General features: G+C 34.3%; 4 protein-coding genes across 11 annotated transcripts; 2 read left to right on the top strand and 2 right to left on the bottom strand.

The window, feature by feature from the left end:
- Nucleotides 1–5,363: 5,363 nt before the first annotated feature.
- LOC120252922 (protein BPS1, chloroplastic-like) lies at nt 5,364–6,845 on the top strand. The gene has a single exon (XM_039261119.1). It carries the CDS (start codon nt 5,580–5,582, stop codon nt 6,642–6,644), a length of 1,065 nt encoding a protein of 354 aa, XP_039117053.1. The 5' UTR covers nt 5,364–5,579; the 3' UTR covers nt 6,645–6,845.
- Nucleotides 6,846–6,918: 73 nt separating this feature from the next.
- Nucleotides 6,919–10,097, bottom strand: LOC120252990 (dihydrolipoyllysine-residue acetyltransferase component 5 of pyruvate dehydrogenase complex, chloroplastic). Its single transcript, XM_039261218.1, has 6 exons — nt 9,036–10,097; nt 8,746–8,937; nt 8,588–8,675; nt 7,607–7,677; nt 7,413–7,496; nt 6,919–7,338 (listed from the first exon to the last, which is right to left on the bottom strand). The coding sequence occupies exons 1-6, from the start codon at nt 9,894–9,896 to the stop codon at nt 7,234–7,236; spliced, it is 1,401 nt and encodes a 466-aa protein (XP_039117152.1). The 5' UTR covers nt 9,897–10,097; the 3' UTR covers nt 6,919–7,233.
- Nucleotides 10,098–10,294: 197 nt separating this feature from the next.
- Nucleotides 10,295–14,286, top strand: LOC120252954 (WEB family protein At1g75720-like). 8 transcript variants are annotated; one of them, XM_039261170.1, is made up of 3 exons: nt 10,295–10,396; nt 11,103–11,204; nt 12,410–14,286. In XM_039261170.1, the coding sequence occupies exon 3, from the start codon at nt 13,366–13,368 to the stop codon at nt 14,095–14,097; it is 732 nt and encodes a 243-aa protein (XP_039117104.1). In that variant the 5' UTR covers nt 10,295–10,396; nt 11,103–11,204; nt 12,410–13,365; the 3' UTR covers nt 14,098–14,286. The 8 variants fall into 8 exon arrangements, with proteins under 8 accessions (XP_039117104.1, XP_039117103.1, XP_039117102.1 ...); XM_039261169.1 differs by having other exon boundaries at nt 11,048–11,204; nt 13,248–14,286; XM_039261168.1 differs by having other exon boundaries at nt 11,048–11,204; nt 13,243–14,286.
- Nucleotides 14,287–14,718: 432 nt separating this feature from the next.
- Nucleotides 14,719–17,127, bottom strand: LOC120252989 (amino acid permease 3-like). The gene is made up of 6 exons (XM_039261217.1): nt 16,902–17,127; nt 16,573–16,806; nt 16,387–16,480; nt 16,097–16,311; nt 15,868–16,007; nt 14,719–15,769 (listed from the first exon to the last, which is right to left on the bottom strand). The coding sequence occupies exons 1-6, from the start codon at nt 17,023–17,025 to the stop codon at nt 15,113–15,115; spliced, it is 1,464 nt and encodes a 487-aa protein (XP_039117151.1). The 5' UTR covers nt 17,026–17,127; the 3' UTR covers nt 14,719–15,112.
- Between the last annotated feature and the right edge of the window lie 5,545 nt (nt 17,128–22,672).

Here is a 22,672-nt window from a genome sequence, read left to right as displayed (position 1 = left end):
TTCATGTTACGAGCAACACGCTGCAACTTCGCCTTCTTCTTTTTCTTGCTGGAAGTAGTGCCTTTGCGATGTGCTTGAATTTCAGTCATAAAGTAGATAAGGGGTACAATAGAAAAACTCATGTCTTGGAAGAAAAAAAAAAGGGCACCCTAAAAAATGCAGTAATTAATTTTTTTTTAATTCGCACACCATCTTCAACAGAAATTCCAGAGAAAGAACTTCATGGTTTAACCTCTTGTTGTCAAGGCAAAATTCCATAGGCAGTTACCAAGTGATAACTGCCAAGATGTCTACAAAAACATAATGCCACAATCTTCAAAAAACCTTGAATAAGAGAGCAATCACGCATGCAAGAATTCTAAGCATATACATCTGCATTAAAATATATTAAAGGATAATTTATTCAATATATGATCCAGAAATAAAAATACTATATACATGTTGGTACTGTTAACCATATTTAACCTATTTGAACCTGGTAACATACGCGTGATTCCTTTTTTTATCCAAACTCACAAGACATGACTGTCATGGATTATCCTTGCCTACAATTCCCATTGAAGGCCAAAACAAAAATAAAACATTTCCACATTTACAATCACATTTTTCCCTCAGAATTTTTACATCTTTTTACATTTCCAGCATCGTTGTACCTTTGATCTTCCTGAAAAATGTATTTTACATGCTAACATATCCAACAAATAATCCATTTTCAAGGTCCTTTAAGTACAATGATTTTGGATTCCAGATGAGCAAGCCTCATCCATTTATCAAGCATGAACCATGATTTTCTTACTGCCCAAAAAAACTTGATCCCAAGCTATTAGTTGCCAAAATGGATTAAAATATTATAGTTCCTATTCAGTCAAAATAAGCCTTTGAAGAAATTTCACATCTTCTGATCAAAGCAAAATTAGCACTACTCCTCTAGTTAATATATCTTGGATGCAAGCTAAATGATAGATGGTCATTTTAGTAAGAACAAACACCTGCCATCTTCACACAAGAATGCCCTTAAGCAATTTTAGCAAATGGAATTTTCACAAGAAAGAAGATCAGACTTATGAAACTTTTCCACACATTGGGCTATAATGCAGAGACACAGGAATTCAACGAAAAATATACATGAAATGTCCGGTGATGCAATTGTTTATTAAAAAAAAATAAGAGGAATAGAATTTTAAGACCTTGTAAACAGCTTCTCTACTAAGAATAATCTGGGCATTTTGATTAGTTGTGTCATCCTCACTTCTGGAATTATCACTGTCATCCTCTTCTTCTTCAACTTGTTCATAAGAATGAAAGAGCAGATATCAAAATCCTGATTACAGAAACTTGAATGAGTACAAAACCACAGTTAATTGACATGCAAAACTAGACACAATAAAAACCTAGACGATGAGTGAAAACATGCAGTGCAAATGGCATTGGATGTCCGATCATCAAACCACACCCTGCATCGGTGAAGATCAGAAAGAACAACAAGAGCCCTTTTAGCCCTTGCTTCATCCTCCTTCTAAAAAATAAAAAACTTTCAGAGATTAATCAAACTATCAATGGGTGGCACGGTGAGTTGATAAATATATGCCAATAAACCCCCCACGGGGAATAAGCAAAATTAGAGACACAAAGAAGATGCACTGCTCCTAAATCTTAAAATCTAATACAAACGGGACTATAATGAAATACTCATAACACTTTGGAGACACAGTAGCATCAAAAATAAGATGTTTTGCAGTTTCCGATTGTTGGCTTCAGTTTTATGTTTCTGCTTCATTCTTCGGATGCTATGAACAACATGGACAAAAGCCAATTTCCGCCCCCAAATCAGGAATAAGCAAAATTAGAGACACAAAGAAGATGCACTGCTCCTAAATCTTAAAATCTAATACAAAAGGGCCCCAAATCAGGAATAAGCAAAATTAGAGACACAAAGAAGATGCACTGCTCCTAAATCTTAAAATCTAATACAAAAGGGACTATAATGAAATACTCATAACACTGGAGACCTGTAGCATAAAAAATAAGATGTTTTGCAGTTTCCGATTGTTGGCTTCATTTTTATGTTTCTGCTTCATTCTTCGGATGCTATGAACAACATGGGCAAAAGCCAATTTCCGCATAGTTCGATCACCAAGAATTTGAAGGTCCATAACAGTTCAAGAGTTTCTTCAATACCAACTAACTGCATGAATATAAAAACAGACAAAATTGGAGGCAAACAGTTAAAAAGCGTATTAGAGTTTTTTAAAAATATATAACAAAATGATATCCAAAATTAACAAGTTTGATTCAATGTTAACCTGCCAATTGTAATATGAATTAATAAACTTGAGAATAACAATCAATTTGTTAGGGATGTAGTGGCTCAGGTCCATAGTCCCACATCGCTTGTGAGAGCCAATCTCCCTAGCCTTATATGTCCCTGCCAAACCTTCTCTATAACTCAAGTTATGCAGAAGTTAGGGTGGTGGGTCCCTGTATTAACATGGTATCAGAGCTGTATGGTTATGATCGGCCGTGACTAGGATCTTGGGTCTCATATCCGCTGTGGGCTTAGGGAGTGTTAGGGACATAGTGGCTCAGGTCCATAGTTCCACATCGTCTGTGAGAGCCAATCTCCCTAGCCTTATATATCCCTACCAAACCTTCCTTGTAACTCGAGTTATGAAGAAGTTAGGGGTCCCTGTATTAACACAATTGAGCACACATGAAAATTTTTTGGAACAAATATCAAAACAAGAAACAAGGTGTCACTCCAAGCAAGAGCTCCATGATATTTAGCACATAATTAATTAAAAAACATTTTTATTTATCTCTCTTAACGGCATGGCACACCTATTTTTTCACATAACACCAAATTGAAATCTATAGGCCCAAGACAATATCCTCATTTCATCTTACTCAGTTCAGCAATTATCATAATCATCAACAAACAAATGTTCATAAGAATCAAAAAGTGAGTCAATAGGGTTATAAACAAGTGTAGAAAGTTTGATTACTTATCAAGGTGAAATGAAACGCAAGACATTTATAATACTTAAGAACTCTAAAATTTTGCCTACCCTCATTTTCATGAAATGCTGAAACATATATACATTTTTAAAATATAGAACACAATGGCATTAATTAAGGAACAACACATTCTCTACTTTTTACGGATCTAAAAAACTCTTGTATGGGGGAAAAACCAACAACTACTAAAGGATGCAAATGGTGGCCACATAATTTAATTCAATAGTTTCCACATTCTTTCAACAATTTTACAAGTCAGTAAATACAACACTCAGGTACAACTAAAAGAAGAATTAAAGCCACAATTAACAGACAAATAACAAAGGCTCTTCAAAAATTTAGATAGAACTCATAAAAATAATTACCAACCAAATTTTTCATAGCAAGCAACAAACTTCTGATTTATTTCAAATCTTAAAGTCTAAAACTCCCAAAACAAAATTAACCATCTCAATCCTAATTCACAACTATTCCACTTAATCTACACACATCAAAGCAAATTTCCAACTATAAAACACCAATTGCTAAATCCCACAACAAATAAACACAATACGAAAACCTTGAATAAAAAATAAAAACTATTAAAAAAATCTCCGTTCTACCAAAACAAACAAAGGTAATTCAAAAGAAAGCTCATATTTTCTATTCACCCAAGAAACATACCTTTCTATTGACGAGAAGAATGAGAGCCTGCACAAGACACCGAAGAGACAAAGGCAGCGAACCAGTATCAGAACGAAGCAAATCAATAAGCTCACAAGGAAATCAGCGAGGTGGGAAGGGTACAAGGGGTAGACGTGGGCAAGGAACATGGCAAAATCACCAAGGTCTTTCGCGACCACAGGATCAGTGGAATGAGCAAGGGTGAGGATACCTTTGCACACTTTTCTCATCATTACATAAAAGTTGTGATGATTTTGTTGATTTCAAACTTAATGTTTGTGGACTTTGCAAATCTCTCTTGTATGAACTTTTGCCTTCACATGCACTAAAGTAAAACAGATTTTTATCATCGGTGAACAGTATGCTTGTTGTTATTATTATTATTGACAAATAGGCAACAAACGTCACTCACTTGAAGAACATGCAAATAGAAAAGTACACTAGTTACTGTAGTTTAAAGCACAACAAATTAAGAATAGAGCATATGGTTTGCTTAAAGCACAACAGTATGCTTGTTGTTGTTGTTGCCAATGCTGCAAATGGTTCAGGGTTGAGTGTTTGACGCCTTTGCGGGAGGTTGATCGAGGTTGAGGTCGAGCTCCGATTATTTTTCAATGTATGATTGAGATATAAATAGAGTGTATTATTTAAAAAAAATTGCTTGATGTTGTTGGGACCATATTGAAGAAGGGATACATCAATATCTAGTACATTTATTTTCGGTTTTTAATCAAGAAGACGGAATTGAAGAAATTTGTGCCGAAATTGGTTGCATTGGCCGGTCTAACTCTTTTAAGTTCGTTTACTTTAAAAAAATCATACATGTTGACATTTTGTTTCACCTAACAACTCTTCATCCCCAAGCATTTCTCACTTCAATTTAAGGATTTTTTTTATTTTTTTTATTTTTATTTTTTTTTATGTCATGCTCCTTCACATTCATAATGTTGGATTACAAGCAAGAGCAATATACTCTTCTTGCCATTCTCAAACAAGTACATGGACAATTGACCCTTCTTTCCTCCCCTTTTCTTTTCTTTTTTCTTTTTATTTTTAATCAATATTAATTAAACTAAATATCATAAATTCTAAAGACGACTCAGATTATGTTAAATATATATATTTGTAGATCTATTGTTTGTAGATTGACTGACTATTAAAATTTATATGAATATATTATAATCGACCATGTAATCTTTCAATTTTTTTTTTGTCAAGATGAGCGGCTAAGCTGCTAAAAAAAGCAGGGGCGTGCACAAGCATCGACAGAGCAAGTGGGGACGGGGTCTGCGCATATATGGGCGCTGGGATCATCCATACACAACCACTACTCACACTCCCAGAAATGTGCCCTCACCATGATTCGTATTCTCACCACTTGTGAAGATTTCTAATGGGGACCCGACTACCAATAGAGCACAATCCTTCAAACTTGGTATTATCTTTAGCCAGTTGATGGGAAATTTTGGTATAAACTACATTAATTTTTTTATTATCATATATATATATATATTTGTAGAAGTTAAAAAATGGCCACTTTTCATGGACGGACTTGAATAATAGAGGTTGTCCATTGCGTGACTCTTATTCTTTCCTTCAACTTCACCAATGAGTTCTTCATTACCACGTATTCTTCATGATGCAAATTAAACATTCCGTGACTCTTAATCTTTCCAGCTACTTCACCAATGAGTTCTTCATTACCACGTATTCTTCATGATGCAAATTAAACATTCATTTCCATCCATTTTCTCTTCTTCACATCTCTTCTTTTATAGAAACATGGAAAGGAAGCTAACATATCAAAGTATTCAAGCATTTCATCCATCTCTAAGCATGATGCCATTCCCTTAACATATCCTTCAAAACAAAAGAAAATTTAGAGTTTTTGATTCTTGTGAATGTTCTTCTTCATGGGAAGAAGAAGAGGAAGATCAGCCCTTCCATGCATGCATCCTTTTTTATACAAGCTCAAGTCTCCAAGTTCTCAATGCCCATTCTCTGAAGAAGCTGCCACCTTTCGTTCTTCTCTTATAGAATGCCTTAAAAAACTAGAGAAGTCCTTGGCTGAGAGTTCAGTGTCCCTTCACTGGTCCATTGAAGCCATGAATGTTTTAAAGAAGTTGCAGCTTGATCTTCTATCCTTCCTCAAAAGGTTTGATCTTCCTATCTTTTGTGAAGTGGAACAAGACTGGTTTAATCATTACATGGATGCAACCATAACCTTGCTAGATCTCTGCAATTCAATGAAGTCTGCAATCTCCGCAACTCATAGGTATCGAATGACAGTCAGTTTTGCTATTGAAAGCTTGAGTCGATACGAGGAAGACGATGATCTTTCTTCTTGCATGGTAACACTGAACAAGATCATTGAATGTAAGGGGTTAGAAACATTGCAGCAGCAGCAACAGCAGAAGAGGAAGACTGTGTTGCAGCATGAAAAGACGAAGGTTTGTAGTTTGATGATGCCATTAAAAGGATGCAGTAAAAAGCATGATAAGAGTGTTTCTATGATCATATTTGCTGCAAAGAGTGTAATGGTAATTTTATCATTGTTATTAGTATCGGCGATCGTATCGCCGGTTTCAATTAATATGGAAGGTGATTGTGCGTTTGGTAGGAAGTTCCCGGAACTGAAGTTGTTTATGGAAATGCTCGAGGCATTAGTAGCCCGTTTCCGGGAGAAGAGTTCTCTATCGTTGTCATCATCGGAGAACGGTTCGAGGCTTGTTTTGGTTGAACATGAAAAGGTCGATAAGGTTGTCGGAGAGCTGAAAGAACAGGTGGTGCAAGGGGTTGTTGAGGATAAGGAGAGGTTTCAGAGTGGCATTGAGTTGCTGAGGAGCAAGTCTGCTGAGCTTAGTGAAAGTGTAGAAATGTTTGATGCTGTTGTGGATGAAGTGTTTAATGTGGTGATTAGAGGAAGGAATGAGATGTTGGGAGTTTTGAAGGATAAGGGTCTTTGAATTTAAAGGAGTAAAAAATAATACATGTTTGTTTTCATTAATAAAGATGAATCAGTGTGTATTGGTGGGTTTTGTTTTAGGCCTTAATTATGGTGTTAAAACAAATATCTGATTTATTTTGTTGTGTAAAGATGCATTAAGCTGTGTTATTGGTGTCCTTAGTTATGACTATGTGTGTGTGTGTAAGCATATATGATAAAGTTTAACCAAACATCTTAAACTCATTCATTTCTTAAAGAAGACTGTTGGCAAAAAATACAAAAGAAGAATAAAATAAAATAAAAAATCAATCCTTTAATTTATAATTAACAAGGTTCTCTTGTTCAAATTTATTGGCAGAAGAAGGCCACAACAAAAACATTCTCCAAAACAAAGAATCAGAGAAGAGATAAAACAGGAAGAGAAAACAACAGAGCCTGCATATCCTACAAGTTGTTAAGCCTGACATGAAACAGGTGACTAACTGGAGTTACAACAAACACAAATTTTCTACTGAAAAAAACCTAATTTCTTTAGGCACAACAACATCAAAATCTCATGAAGGCAGGCAGATTAAGAGTTTGAAGAATTACTGGTGTTGTAGAAGCAATTAGAAAGTTAGATCTTTGGGATCCTCAATGATTTTTGCAAGGGTTTGCAAGAAGGCTGCAAGATCAGCTCCGTAAATAACACGATGATCAGCAGTGATATTCACCTGAAAAGATTCACGGTCGATTGTGTGAAACTTAGAAGTTCGAAACAAATGATTGAATGGGCAAAAGATGATACCTGCATCTGATTCTTCATACCAATCCGACCATCCTTGGTGGCAACAACAGTTGGTTGGGATGCACCGACGGCCATGATTGCTCCCTGAGGTGAGGTTCATCGTTAAAATCTTGTCTCATGGAAGGCTTGCCATAGTTTACAGACGATTGTCTTGGAATATCATAGTTGAGATTATTGTGGTGAAGTTAACTTACAGTTCCAGTAGGCAAAATTGCATCGAACCGGTCAACACCAAACATCCCAAGGTTTGATAGAGTAAACGTGCCTGTGAAGTAAATTATGTGACATACTACGCAAAACAGAATGCAAGATGGTGAACAATATTACCACTTTTTTAACAGTTCTAAATGAAACATGGTTTAAATGGAATGGCTCCTCTCCAATCCAAACATGGTTGGATATCTAGTGCTTTTTCTGCACATTCTTCCAGTGTTTTATCTCATAGCTATTTGGCCTACTTGTTTATCCCTCTAAGGATCAATGTTCAATACAACATGATATTCCTGTGTAGTAACCCTCCCAAAATTACAGCAAGCCCCATCCTGATGGAAGGGTGATATTTGGTCAGCAAAGGATGTTGATTGCATGATTTTTTTATTTGTTGCAATAACAATAACAATGAGCTGTTGAAAGTGGGTGAAGACATGTTTAGCTAATTTTAGGAAGGAATAGAAGTTGTACCTAACCAAGTTGTCATATGCATAAAAAATTGGTTATACTTTGGTGTTTCAAATTATTACATTTCCTGGTTTTTAGGTTAGGTCTGGCTTAGTTGAAAGGGATTCTAGGAGGAACCTAGTGCACATAAATCTATTGCCCTAATCATCACTGCTTCTTAAGCACTTCAACATGATTCAAAAGTAAAAAAAAGATATAATTCTGATGAAACTCCAGCTCATATTATTAGACTATTTAGGAAGGTAGCAATAAGCTCTACTTGAATGGAAGTGAGAGCCCATGTAGAAATGTCAAAGCAATTAGTAAAACATAAGTATGTTTTGGAAAGCAATCTTTGAGATCCGATGAAAAAAAAAAACAATGCAGCAAAGTCACGTGCTAAACAATATTTATCAGTGTGAAAATCAACTACGAACTGAAGAAAGGCAATCAACTGCAAGAAAGATATAACCACTTCCATATCATAATTAAAAAGACATTTGACATTTTTTGATTACCCAAGCTGTACTCATGAGTTTGCAATTGCTTAGCCCGAGCCTTATCAACCAACTCCTTCCATTTCCTCGACAATGAGTAAATATCCAACTACAAAGCAACACCAATTTAATTGGACACTAAACAGAAAAGAGAGTAGATGACACAAAGAAAATCAAACCTTGTCAGCATCCTGAAGGACTGGAGTGATCAATCCTCCATCCATGGCAACTGCAACAGCAATGTTTATGCTGCTATTATAAGTGAAGCTCTTACCATCTCTACAGCATGAATTGACCACAGGGTGCTTTGTCAAAGCCATGGCTGTGGCCTTTGCTAACAATGCAGTCATAGTCACTCCTTTTGATTTTATCTATCCTCACATCACAAATCAATCAGAAATCTTGCAAATTTTGCTACTTTCTACTCAAAATCACAAGAAAACGAAAGGGAAGAGGGAAAGCATCTCACTTTCTTGTAAAGATTATCAAGTGCATCAGTGGTGATGGTGTACCCAACCCGGAATGTTGGAACGGAGAGGGTTTCAACCATGTTCCGGCTCACTGCCTTCTGCATTGTAGTGAATGGCACAACACTCCCCAATTCAATAGCCGGAGTCTTCACAGGAGCTGAATCAGAGACGGATTTCACCGGAGTGCTCAAAACCGGAGAAGCAGCAGCAGCAGCTTCGACGTCCTTGGCGACAACCCGTCCCATTGGCCCAGTCCCAACCACCGATCCAAGCTCCACCTTTAGATCCTTGGCGAGTTTCCTCGCATAAGGCGTTGCCACAATCCGCTGGCCACTTTCCGATGCCGGATGCGTAGAAGAAGCCGAAACCGGAGCTGATTTCGGTGGCGGAGGCGAAGCTAGGGTTTCCGGAACAGCTTCAGGAGGAGGAGGAGGGGGAGAGGCCGGAGCCGGAGCAGAAGGCGATGAAGACGAAGCCTGAGACTTAGCAAGAGCGATCTCCTCAACCGTCTCAGCAAGCAATGCGATGGCGGACCCAACCGGAGCGGAGGAACCCTCATCAACAATGATGGCAGCGAGGTATCCATCATAGAAGGTCTCCACATCCATGTCAGCCTTATCAGACTCAACAACGACAACACTGTCGCCTTTGGAGAGCTGGTCACCCTCGGCCTTGACCCAAGACACGATCTTTCCTTCAGTCATGGTAGAGCTGAGAGCCGGCATGAAGATCTCACGGATCTTAGCGGAGACACGGGGGGAGGCACGGCGAGGGGGAGTGGCAACGGAGGGGGAGCGGCGGCGAAGGTAGGAGGTGGAGGTGGGGACGAAGGCGGTGCCGAGCTGGAGTGATGCCGCCATTGATGGGGATCGAGGAGGAGAGAAGGGCGAGGGTTTGGGAGCGGAGGAGAAGAAGAAAGACGGTTATTTGGTGAAGTTTGGGAGCATCGAGAGCATCGAAGGCGGGCGATAGTTACGAAGAAGGCTTGAAACGAGGAAAGGACTAATTTGGATTTCTTTTGTTTGTTTTTGGACTTTTCCGTAAATAAAGAGTACTACAAAATAATGATAAATTAAATTTCGGAATAGTCCTCAATTATTTTATATATACAATAATTAATTAAGGAAATTGTTTTTATTTTTTATTTTTGTGTGGTTTTGTGGTTTTTTTTTTTTAAAAAAAAAAATTGTAAAAATATCCCTGGGAAAAAATATAAGGGATTTTTTGTGGCCATAACCCTGAGAGAAAAACTATTTGCAGAAGTAGTGCTGAAAAGTGGTTTGTTTGATATCGGGTGTTTGTGAGAGAGAGCTTGAATGCTTGGTTGCAATGGCGCGCTGCGTAGGGTTTGGCTCTTAAGGTGGGAATTTGACCCATTTGTTCAAGTTTCTGCTTTGTTTCTCTGGATTGGTACTTCTGCTGCATAGATTGTTTGGTGATTCCTCTGTCTTTGGTCTTAAATCTATGTTGCAGACCCCATTTCAGTTATTTGCTTGAAAATTCATTGAGCTTTGAGCTTTTGTTGATTATCTGGGTGTATGAGTCTTGTGTATCATCTTGATTGGTTGATTTTAGTGTTTATTGAGGATTTGATGGATGTGGAAACCTAAAGGCCTGCTGATTTTTTTTTTTTTCCTGAAACTTGAGTGATTGATGTGAATTTTTTAGCTAATTGAAGTGGGAAAGACAGTTCCTTTTTTCTTTTCTTTTCTTTTGATGTTATTAAAATTAACATGAGTAGTCTTTGAGGAAGTGTTTTTCCCTTGCTTAATGTGTGCCTTCGGTAGCTGCATTTCACTACACATACACACTGATTTCTCAGGTTAATTTGTATGGCATTAGGATTCTTTCATGTATAGACTGAATTAGAAATGAAGATCAAGGAGTTGATAAGCTTCTCCACTCTCGGTTACTGTTGTGTATTGTCTACCTTCCATTAGGATTCTCTAAAGGATATTATTGTAACCTTCAAATATCATTATGTCACCTCAAACCTCATCTGCATAATCAGGACCTACAAGCAGATATCAAGCCATTATAAATTAGTGAACCGAAAGCAAATGCAGGACTTGCGGCAATCTAGAATGAGGAAGCAAATCAGTGAAGGAATGCCTAGATCAACTGTTGGTAATTGTCTTACATGGGTGCTCTTCTGATTCAATGTCATGGTATGTATTTTAGAACTCTTATATCATTCAGTATTAAGCTCAGAAAAGCTTTGTGTCTGTGATAATATATGCGAGACTTATAAATAGTGGTTTTTATTTCATTATTTATCACCAGAAATTTTAAATTTTGGCATCATTCAATATTATGGTATGTATTTTAGAACTCTTAATCATTCAGTGCTAAGCTAAGAAAAGTTTGGTGTCTGTGATAGTGTATTCAAGACGTATTATTTGTGGTTTTTATTTCATTTTTTATCCCCAGAAATTTTAAATTCTGACATCATTCAATATATTATGGGGTGCATTTTAGAACTGTTATATCATTCATTACTAAGATAAGAAAAGATTGGTGCTTGCGATAGTGTATGCAAGGCTTATTATTTTGTGGTTTTTATTTCATTATTTACCACTGGCAATTTTAAATTTTGACATCATTCGATATTATGGTATGTATTTTAGAACTTTTTCTCATTCAGTATTAAGCTAAGAAAAGTTTGGTGTTGATGATAGCATATGTAAGGCTTATTATTTGTGGTTATATTTCATTATTTATCACTGGCAATTTTAGATTTTGACATCATTCAATATTATGTGGTGCATTTCAGAACGATTATGTCATTCAGTACTAAGCTAAGATAAATTTGCTGTCTGTGATAGTGTATCCAAGACTTAATATTTTTGTGGTTATATTTCATTATTTATCACCTTCAGTTTTAGATTTTGACATCATAAAGTTTGATGGTGAGTAAACTTATATAATATATTTCAACTTGATGCTGGTTATTCTTCAAAGTAAACCTCAAGAGTTTCAGGAAAAATGTTTAATTTTTTTTTTCTTCCATCACTTGCTTGCTAATGAGTAATGATGTGAAACATTTGGAATCTTGAAAATTACTTTGAGTGACAAGTAAATGATATTGCTGCATTTTGGAGCAGTTTATATATATATATATATATATATTTGTTCTTGCAAATCAAGTAATAGTGTAAATATGCGTGAATGGTGTCTTACTGACCTTGACCGTCTTGTCTCATGCTGATGAAAGACCAAGGCCAACAATAGATTTTTTGTCAAAGAAACCCTCACCTAAAATTTACTGTTTTTGATTATGCTGACTGGAGTAAGACGTAGATAATTCCATACTTAAATGCTCAAACATCTACTAATGTAATATTTTGAATTTAAAAAAAAAAATATTTTGTAGTTGTGCATACATAATTCACAATGTGAAATGCTGAGTGACACTGGCGGGTGCAATCTTTCTTCCATTTGGACTGTATGATTCTCAAAAAGATATCATTGTAGATGAAATCCTTGAAGCATGCTACAAATTTCATTGGTATCATCAAGAATAAGTGGATAGCAAGCTAGAGCAGAACAAATGCCTAGTTTCGTATGCATATATTGTTAGCAATTTGCTTACACGAGTATGGATTTTATTTTATATTAAGGTATGTTTCTTAGAACTCTTCTATCATACATTATGACTTGTATGAAATTTTTGGTGTTTGTGGCAGTGTACTCAAAACTTATTTTGTTGTTTTATTCAATTTCCACTGACAAACTTCATTCTTTTTCACCAGCAATCTGAAATTTTGATATCATAAAGTTTCATGATAAGTTAATATATATATATATATATAGAAAAGATCACTGTGCAATTATTTCGATTTGATGGTGGTTATTCCTCAAAGTAAAGCCTGAAGAGTTTCAGGAGAATATAAAATCTTTCTCCTTACCTACTTTCTGATGATATCACATATTTGAGTCCTTGAAGTTTCATTCAGTTACAGTGCAGCTCTCAAATGTCATCCACTTGTTTCCTTCTCATTTCTTTCTTTTCTTGAATTCAGGAACCTGTGATTTTGAAGCCTAAGAAATGCATATCCACTAGTTTTACAATGTTAAATACTTGTTTATTTTTTTAATAGCATTTCCCTCTTTATAAACTCTAATTTGATATGGTTGAGATTTGAATATCTTTTAGGTTGAATGTCCCCTTCTTGCCATTTCAAACTTACTTTTGCTTCAAACCAGGGCAGTATTTAACTGGTATTTGTCACTGAAGTAGAAGCAAAGAAACCAAACTCTTATCATATCAAATATCTGTCACTGTCATTGTACCTAGCATTCCACTATTATTTCTCATGAGTAGCTGCCATGGAAGCTCAGCCATCTTCTGCTCTTTCAAGAATGGTTTCAGAGCGGGCAGAGGTCGACACCGCCCGACCATTCCGCTCAGTGAAAGAGGCTGTTGCTATATTTGGCGAACGCATTATATCTTGTGATACTGCATACTCTCAGAAGATCAACAAGAGTATCAGTCATGAGATAACTCCGAGGCCTACTCGATCTTCATTTTCCTCTCTGCCCTCTTATTCATCTCCGTCGTCACAATTGCAGCAAGATCAAGAGGATGATCACGTGATCCTCAACTCTTTGAAGAAGTTGGAAGCTGAATTGGAAGAAACAAAGCGGGAGTTGATGTTGCTGAAGGAGAGGGAGTCCGAAAGGGAGGTGACTGTTGCATCTCTCAATGCCGAGATCCACAAGAACATGGCTAAGATTGCAGAGATTGAAGCAGTGGGTGCAGCGAATGCCGCAAAGACAAGTATAGATACCAGTGAAGTAAAAACCGAGAGTGATATATGGGAAGAAGAGAGAAGCATGGAATTGGAACCAAGTTACGAGTATTTGCCTTCTCTAGCTCATGTACTAAGACTCGGAGAGTTGGATGGCAACTTTGATCATAAAAAGAAGACGAAGAAGTTGGCAAAGGCAAAGAAGAAGAAGCCTATTATTCCGCTCATCAGCGATATGTTCTCCCGGAAAAAGGTGTTCAATGAGCATTATCATTCTCTGTATAACTATCCATTTTCCGGCCTGAGCTAACCTTTTCAAAGAAAGCATGTCTGTTTAGTGATTCTGTTTCTGTAAGTTTGATGTCCTAAGGTTGAATGTATTGTGTTTCAATAAAGCAATCTCTGTGTTTCTTTGTTTACAGATGTTCTAGTGTTATATGTGATCAAAATACAGTAAATCAAAGATGTATATGTTTCATTAATGAATTGATTGGATTGATCCTGTTCTTGTGAATTTGTACATTTTATATAATTCAATGCGTTGGTAGAGCTGGATTCTGGGCCATGTTTTATGATGAACCATGTGTTCTTGATCATGGGCCGATGCGGACTTTATATATATATCAATATCTTAGGTGAATTTCTTTTAAGTTTCAAGAAAAATTTAGAAGAGCATTCTAAGTATTACAAATCATCTTTAGCTTTTGGAACATCAACAAAGAATCTTATCAAATTTCATTGTCATCTCTTCATCACTGAACTTATCCTAAACAAGCATCTCATATTCCAATCCTAGTAACACACAAAGCATGTGAACATATTCATCCTCAACTCAAGCTCAACTCAATTATTTAATAAATTAATCTTTGAAAGTTATGATCAAACTAATTAAAAAATTCACCGAAGAAAAGGAGCAACAAATGGGAGGTCATACTTCAAAGGTTCCATTAAAAGTGTTTTTCTGATTGAAACATGTGTGGAAGATAAAAACCACCAACCCACCACCACTCTTTAATTTCTTAACTCCAACAAAGATACCAAAAATTTCAAAGTTTGTGCACAGAATCTCTCTTTTTCTAGATCTTCATTCCAATTCCAAGCACAACAATTTCACATCTTCTTTTTGCTCTTTTGACTAATAATTTCCATTTGCTTCAAGGAATTACAAGCAAAGAAATCAAAGTTGGTAAAACAAAAACTCAGTACGTAAGTAGTAGTGGTAATTATAGTAGTACACACATGCATGATTGTAAGTCTTCTTTGGTATGCTACGGTGGCATGAAGTAGGAGCTAATTGGCTAACATTGCATGCAATGATACAATGATTAGTTGTTTGATTTGAAGGGCTTGTAGACCCCAAGGTCTCCGACAACTCCGGCGATCGAGCCGGTGGCGGAGGAGATGGAAATCATAAGGCAAGCTAAGCTTAGCATTTGTAGACACACCCATTTTGTGCTCCATCTAGGAACCTTCTTTTGAACAATGTACATCTCTATCGGAAAATATACGGTGAGTGGCCAAAAGCTGAGGGCACCGAGAAGTCCGACGACGTCGTTAAAGAAAGGCAAGAGCATGGAAATTATGGTAGTAAGAATGACGAAAGCTGTACGCCAAACTAAGCGGAAGACGTTGAGCTTGTAAGTTTTAGAGGGCCAGTAAGACACCGAAATTTCTCGTGTGATGAAGTCGGAGTTGGGGAACTGTTTGATTGCCCATGATTCGATGAAGGCGAAAAGAGGTTGGCAATAGACTTGGTAAGCTCCGACAAGATGGACAACGACGGCGGCGTTGGCAATGTCAAGGAGCCAATAAGGGTTGTAGAAGCCGAAGCCAGTGAGAAGGTTGCCTTTGGAGGCGTCTCCGAAAGCAGCATAGCCCATGCAACCGCAAAGAAGGTAGAAGAAGGTTGTCACAGCCACACTCAGTAGTGTTGCTCTTTTCATCACCTTTGCCTCAGAGGGTGGCGGCGCTCTGATTGTGTCCTACATGATATTTTACATGAAGTTTTAATATTATTTGAGCTCGATTCAACCTAAAAACTTTAAGTTAAGAGAAGAAGATTTTAAAATTAAAAAGCTACCTGAATTTCGATGAGAATGATTGAGTAGGAGTACGCGAAGGCAATGTCACCGAAAGCTTGGAGACTTCGCCAAATCTTTTGCATCTCAGTGACTGAACCAATGCTCACTCCGGTTGCGCTACCCTTAAAGCCTCCATTAGCTGAAGGAAAAGGAGTTCGAGTATTAGAATCTCTCAGGAAATCACTCATCCTAGTACTACTACTACTTAAAAAAGAGTTATGAACTTACAAACAACTTGCGAAATTCCAAGACCAAGACCGATGGAGGAGTAAGTAAAAGACATAACCGCGGCGACCATCGACAGCCAGGAAATCTGATCGAAGTCGGGAATTTGCGAGAAAATTATCTCAGTCACACCGAAGATTATCATGTACATGTTGCTTGAAGTATGGCAAGGACTATCATCTCCATTTTTATGGAAACAATTTGATTTCTCAATTGCCCTGTATCATCCAAATTAAAACCATCATGCACATGTCTATACATATATATATACACACATATTTCAATTCACTTACATCATACTAATAGAAGCAGCAATAGTGTATCCAATTGCAACACCAAAAAGATTGATGTATTGAATCCATCCACAAATCTTCACCTTGATACCACCTATACATATAAACACATAATTAATTAATTGAAACTATATATTTATTGAACAAGGAGGAACCAAAAGAATTAAAAAAAAAATGAAAACATACCAAGATTAGCTCTAACAGCATCCATGTATGTATAGTTCCGCTTTCCGGTGACAGGGTCACCGGAGCGGTAGCAGTCGGAGAGGAGTGTAGAAGTGTAATATATAACAAAACTGAATAAAAACATCACGGCCGGTCCGGCAACCCAACCGAGCTGCGCTATCGCCCACGCCAGTGACAATACACCGGAACCGATCACCGCCGTGATAATATGTGCACTTGCTGTCCATACATTGCCTAAAAATACAAAATCAAACTTGTTAGTAAATACAGAATGAAAATATAAGTAAGTGCAAATATATATATTTGTGTATATGTATGTGTGAATATACCTGATCTCTTTGGTTTGCCATCATCATCAAAGAACATAGAAGAAGAAGTATGGAGAGAGTGACCATGTTCTAAGGTTTCAACATTCATTGAAGAGTTGAACACAGGTCCAACATCCACACCCATGTTTGTTTTGTGTGTGTATGAAAGAAGAAAGAAAGAAGTTTGAATGAATGAAGAGTATTATGAGTAGTGGAATGAGATGAAGAGGTTAATGAGGGGATGGAAGGAAAGGGGGAGTGGTTGGGTGATATATATAGAGTAGAGGGAGAAGTTGGGATTGTTTGTGATGGTCAATGTGAGTGCCTTTTTGGGATATCTTAATAATGTTAGTCAACTTTGGAACACTATGAATTTGATTTTATATATTAATATTATTATGTAGTTAAAGAGATGAAAAAAAAAAAAAGATTAATTAGTGAAGATGTGGGGGTTACGCGGAAAGGAAACGGATTTGGAAATCAGGGAAATGGGGTGGAGGGAGTGCCTTGTTTGGCTTCTTGTTGGATTTCAGTGATTGGGATGGATATTCACACGGATTATGTTATCCCTTCTTTTTTTTTCTCGTTTTTTATTTTTAAGGTGAAATTTATGTGTTTGTATTATAAGTAAACACATAAGACATTAAAATATAATTGACCATGAGAAACACGACTTCCTAAATTTTGGTGTTTAACTTTCTTTTTTTTTTTTTAATTAGACGAAAATAGATAAATTACGTCAGGACAAGCAACTCTTCTCTGCTGTCATTATGTGTGAACTAAAGTTTAAATTTATATTTTCAGTAAAGACACAAACATTCTACATAGGGGACATAATATTAATAAACTAAGAAGTTGTTTACTTTGGTACTCCCTCCATTCTTTTTTATTTGTCACAAATCCATGTTTTTTTTTATCTGTCATATTCTAACATCAAGAAGCATTTATTATTTTTTTTCCAAAATTACTTTTAACATTATATTCAATTCCCTTCTTGGAATTAAATATTAAAAAAAATTTGAAGATATAAATCAGGAGTAATTTTGGAAAAAATAACTTATTTTTATAAAACTTTGTAAAATAATTAAGTTTCTTGGTATGTGAGATTCGGTTAATCACGACAGATAAAAAGGAACGGAGAGAGTAGTATTTTTGTATTCAAAGTGAGTGATATTAGGAGACAGTAATCCATGTTATTAGCACCAAGCCTCTTCTGTAAAGACATAAACACTTTATGCATGGAACCTAATATCAATAGGCTAAAAGATCATTGGTTTTGGTATTCCTTTTGTATTTGTTGGCTTTGATAAGATAAAAAAATATATATAATATTTTCTAATTTTTTGGTAGACTACTTTTCAGGAGTGATCAGTCGGAGTGGAGCACTAAGAACCCTTAAAACTATATCATTTGGACCAACTCTAGATAATTATTTTTTTTATTAAATTAAAATAAAATTTAAGAATAAATTAAAGATGGCGTATCCCGACATTCCAACCAGTCTAGAATCAATAACATAAATAAATTAAAACATGTTAACAAATATCAAAATGTGACAAACAAAAGAATATATAGCATAACAAAAACGTTAAAAAAAAGGCCAACAATTATTTGAATAGGCTAACTATTATTGGAGAGAATAAATTTTAAATATTCACTCACGGTACATTATTCCACACGTTGATTTATGCCATCTTTATTGCGAATTAATACAATTAATTAATATTATTTATTTATTTATTTATTTTAAGGATGTGTATGAAAAGGACTGAGTGGAGTTGTAGCTTCTTTTTCTTGTTCTCTAAATAATTAAGAGTTTATATTAATCTCATTATTATTGGGTTTATTTATTGGTCTATCAATATCTTAAAATTTTATTTTTTCGATTTTGAAAGAAAATAAATTCAAAGTCATCAAACCAAGAGAGAATAATATCATTGTTATTAAGGAAAAAAAGGTACAAGCATCTCTTGAGTGCTTTTTAAATAATATTACCATTTTAACAAAGAAATAGAAAACTATATATCATAAATTATATATATAATTATGAAATTATGATTTTTTTTTTTGGGGGGAAATATTTAAGAAAAATCATTGTATAATTTATTAGGAAAAAGCCTCAATAATTATTTAAATGAAAATGATTTATTGAATAGAATTGTCCACATACTGAGCTATATTAATTAATGTGAGCAATGATTTCTTGTTTCTAAATTGATTCAATTATTGCTGTGTGAGTTATGACCATATATTTATATGTCTCTGCATTTAAAACTCCATTTTTTAATATATAAAAAAATAAATTATCAATTAAATGAACAAAATTAATATTGTTTATTTCCATAAATAGAAATTCCCATGCTTGATAAATCCGCCAATTTTCATCAATTGAATTATTTTTCTTTAAATTAAAATAAAAAAACCTTTTTTTAATTCTGTGTTAAAATTATGCTAACTGATATAATAAAAACATTAAATTAATCTTTATAAGTCAATACCATCCACTTATTAACTTGTTAATGGACTCTTTAAAATAACTAAAAATCGACCGTCGAAATTAAACGTCAAATTATTTATTAATTTTGCTAAATAAAAGCTACAATAAAAAATAGTTTTTAGCTAACTTATACTATAGAGTATTATACTAGAGAAATAGAATACTAAGATAGATGATCATAATGAGAAAGACTAGGAGAATATTATTTATGGTCAAGCTTGAACATGAGTTATCTTTGAAGATGGCCAATGAATTTGGGTTAAGTGTAGCACCAACTCACAAAACTTTCTCTTTTGTAATTGATTGATGGTTTAGATGGCTTCGCCATTATCATCATCATCATCATCATCATGCTATAAAAGAGAGAGCACAATGGATGGCACTAAAACCTTGGTATCATGAACAAAGTTTATATTCAAGAACCATTCTATGTATTGCCTTCTGAGTGCCTTAATTAGGTTTCCATGCAAAAAAAGAAAGGTTACAATTAAAGCCATGCACGCACTATAACTATTAAATTAATTATATAAATATATATATATACATATATTTTATAAAAAAAAAAAAGTTGGCCATCTATTGTTTTAATTTTATAAAATCATAATTTATCTAGAAAAAAATTATCTTGGCACCTCGATGTCGGCTCTTCGCCACCTGGGGCTGTAGTATGTTCCAAGGGTTGGGCTATACAAAGCTGCTTATCCAATGTCATGCTGCAAATTGTAAATAACTGGTAAAACACCATATAATTAATTATATATTAATTTTATATAAAACAAAAACAATTATTTTATCAATACCCTATCATCTATCTAATACGGCATATCCATATTCGAAACCCAAAAAAAAGTTGGCTTTTGAACATGCATGATAAAATCAAATAAACTTTAAACATTTTTATTTAACCATATATATCATACTCTTTTAAGAATGAAATGAAGGAGGAGTTAAATATCCCTTCTCTTTCTCTCTTTCCCAAAAGATATATAATTGGGAAGAGGACCCTTTATAACTCAATTATTTGATCACAAACATCTATATTTGTTGATTGTTTCATAAATATGGTTGACTGCCATTCTGTCCTGTTGCACCAAACAATATATATATATATATATATATATGAATAAAAACAAGTGGATAGCTCTCATCAAACTCTTTTGGAATTTGTCTTCAATTAAACAATACTCATGATCTTTGCAAATCATATATATATATATATATATATATATATATATATGCAATGCATTTGTCTTAAAATTAATACTTCTAAAACTTAATTAAATAAAGAATAGTTGTGTGTTTTAAAAATTTATAGGGTATCTGAAATGAGTAAAGTCCACAAAGATGATGACGATAACGTCCACATCGTTCAAAAAGTAATATTAATTTTGTCTGAAATTATCGGTTTCGGTTACAGACAAGCATTTGTTTTTCTTGGCAGAAGTCAAGCAAGTATGGCAAGTAAATTCTTTCTTTTTTGTAGAGTTTTGATTCCAATGATCAATAGTGACATGTTGTTTATTCAAAGGATTTGGATTCTAGGGAGCAACAAGGACAACTCTGCAAAGAAGGGCCCTTGGTTTTCATTGCATTGTCAAACAACTTGACAATTTGATTCAATTCATTCAATCCTCATATATATATATAGATATATATATAAACCCTAGTTGATTTGGTCTACAAGTGAGAAACCCTAGTTTGGTTTGCATGTCTAACAACATGTCTCATTTGATGTTGCTTAAGTTGAAAATTTATATATTAACACTTAGTTTATAGTAAAGCATGCATATGGTTTATCATACTTTTTGTTGAGGTTTTTCAATCATCTAGAATCATTTGGATTTAAAGAAGGTTAAAATGTTGAAATATACAAAAGAAAAGTAATACGTTAAAAGTAAATTAACATTTATCCAAAAAAAAAAAAGAAATTAGCAGTAAACTTCAGATGAATTAACAGTCTTAAATGTCAATATCTACATTTGTTTTTATAGAAAGTTTAAAGGATAAATGTCCAAACAAAACATTGAGATTTTCATTTTTATATAAATTAATAAAAAAACTAAATAATTAACAAAAATCGATTTCATTTTCTTTTACTTTGCACATTATAAAAGGCTTTAAACATACAATCACTTTCTATCGTATTTGTTACACTCTTTTCTAGCTCTTTATATTGAACAAAAATGGTAAACAATATGATGTCTCCATGATTATTATATACTTAATATAATCACCTTATCTTTATATATGCTATATATATATATATATTTAAAATATAATTAGATAGTCCAAAATCAAAAGTTTTTACACTTTGATTCTAATTAAAAGACAATAATAAACAAATACCAAGTAGCATATATATAATATAATATAATAGTAGAAATGGTCCTAGAGCTATTTGGCTTACAAGATTTGCCTTAGTTGTATGATATTCTTAGTTAGCTTCTTCTTTGTTGAAACTTGAAAGCATCTTATCTCGTATGGATATGTTCACAAAGAACAGTGTTCCTTTTTCATGCATATATCCTTATAAATTTGTAATTACATAAATACCCTTATGTTCCGCTATAAAAACAGATAAAATAGATGAATGTGAAAACTTTCAAGGATTTATATGTAAATTTAACTTTTAAAAATTCTTTTTTTTTTTTGGAATGCCGTAGTTGTTAAAGCATCCTTTAAAAAAAGTTTTTTAATAATATAGGACACTGTTTTTTAAGAAAAAAAATAGAAAAAATAGTGTTTTTTTGGAACATAACTAGATCAACATTAGTCAAAAGGTCCATTTTCATTGTCACCATGCTGAAATGTTTGACACTTTAATTATTCTTTTTTTTTTAATATAAATATATATTTTTCAGATAATTTATGGTGTTTTTTAAATAAAATTTTGGACAAGTCCCTGAATAAGTTGTGCATTTGATTTTAGTACTCCAAAAATTTTCTCCCAAAAGATGGGAAGCTCCATATCCAAAGGCCAAGGAAAATATAGTAACAAAAATGCATTCTTTGAACACCTTCTCAAAAAAGTTACATGCATTTTACTGTGGAAAAAGTAATTCCACTAAACCCTAAAAAAATCAATCTTTAGTTTTTGCATGTGCTTAAAAAGGGTTATAAAAACTCTAATGGTAACTTTAGTGGATGCAAACATTAGCACAAAAAATAGTCAAATGATAAGAAGATAACAACAAAAAGTTTTGATAACCTATATGGTACATATGATTACCCAATATGATAAAAGATTTAACTTGATTGATAAAGACTTACATTTACTTAAATAGTCTCTCAACTT

This window comes from Dioscorea cayenensis, chromosome 25 (genome assembly GCF_009730915.1).
Source record: "Dioscorea cayenensis subsp. rotundata cultivar TDr96_F1 chromosome 25, TDr96_F1_v2_PseudoChromosome.rev07_lg8_w22 25.fasta, whole genome shotgun sequence".
NCBI classification, from domain to species: Eukaryota; Viridiplantae; Streptophyta; class Magnoliopsida; order Dioscoreales; family Dioscoreaceae; genus Dioscorea; species Dioscorea cayenensis.
This window is presented reverse-complemented; position numbering and strand designations above follow the sequence as displayed.

Excerpts from the sequence above, each read along its gene's own strand:
- LOC120252954 (XM_039261170.1), top strand. The coding sequence starts at position 13,366 with ATGGAAGCTCAGCCATCTTCTGCTCTTTCAAGAATGGTTTCAGAGCGG.
- LOC120252989 (XM_039261217.1), bottom strand. The coding sequence starts at position 17,025 with ATGGGTGTGGATGTTGGACCTGTGTTCAACTCTTCAATGAATGTTGAA. Across the intron at positions 16,481-16,572 it reads TGCTGTTAGAGCTAATCTTG|GTGGTATCAAGGTGAAGATT; the intron begins GTATGTTTTCAT and ends TTATATGTATAG. Across the intron at positions 16,312-16,386 it reads GCTGCTTCTATTAGTATGAT|GGCAATTGAGAAATCAAATT; the intron begins GTAAGTGAATTG and ends TGGATGATACAG.
- LOC120252990 (XM_039261218.1), bottom strand. The coding sequence starts at position 9,896 with ATGGCGGCATCACTCCAGCTCGGCACCGCCTTCGTCCCCACCTCCACC. Across the intron at positions 7,497-7,606 it reads CAATTTTGCCTACTGGAACT|GGAGCAATCATGGCCGTCGG; the intron begins GTAAGTTAACTT and ends ACCTCACCTCAG. Across the intron at positions 7,339-7,412 it reads GTATGAAGAATCAGATGCAG|GTGAATATCACTGCTGATCA; the intron begins GTATCATCTTTT and ends GAATCTTTTCAG.
- LOC120252922 (XM_039261119.1), top strand. The coding sequence starts at position 5,580 with ATGTTCTTCTTCATGGGAAGAAGAAGAGGAAGATCAGCCCTTCCATGC.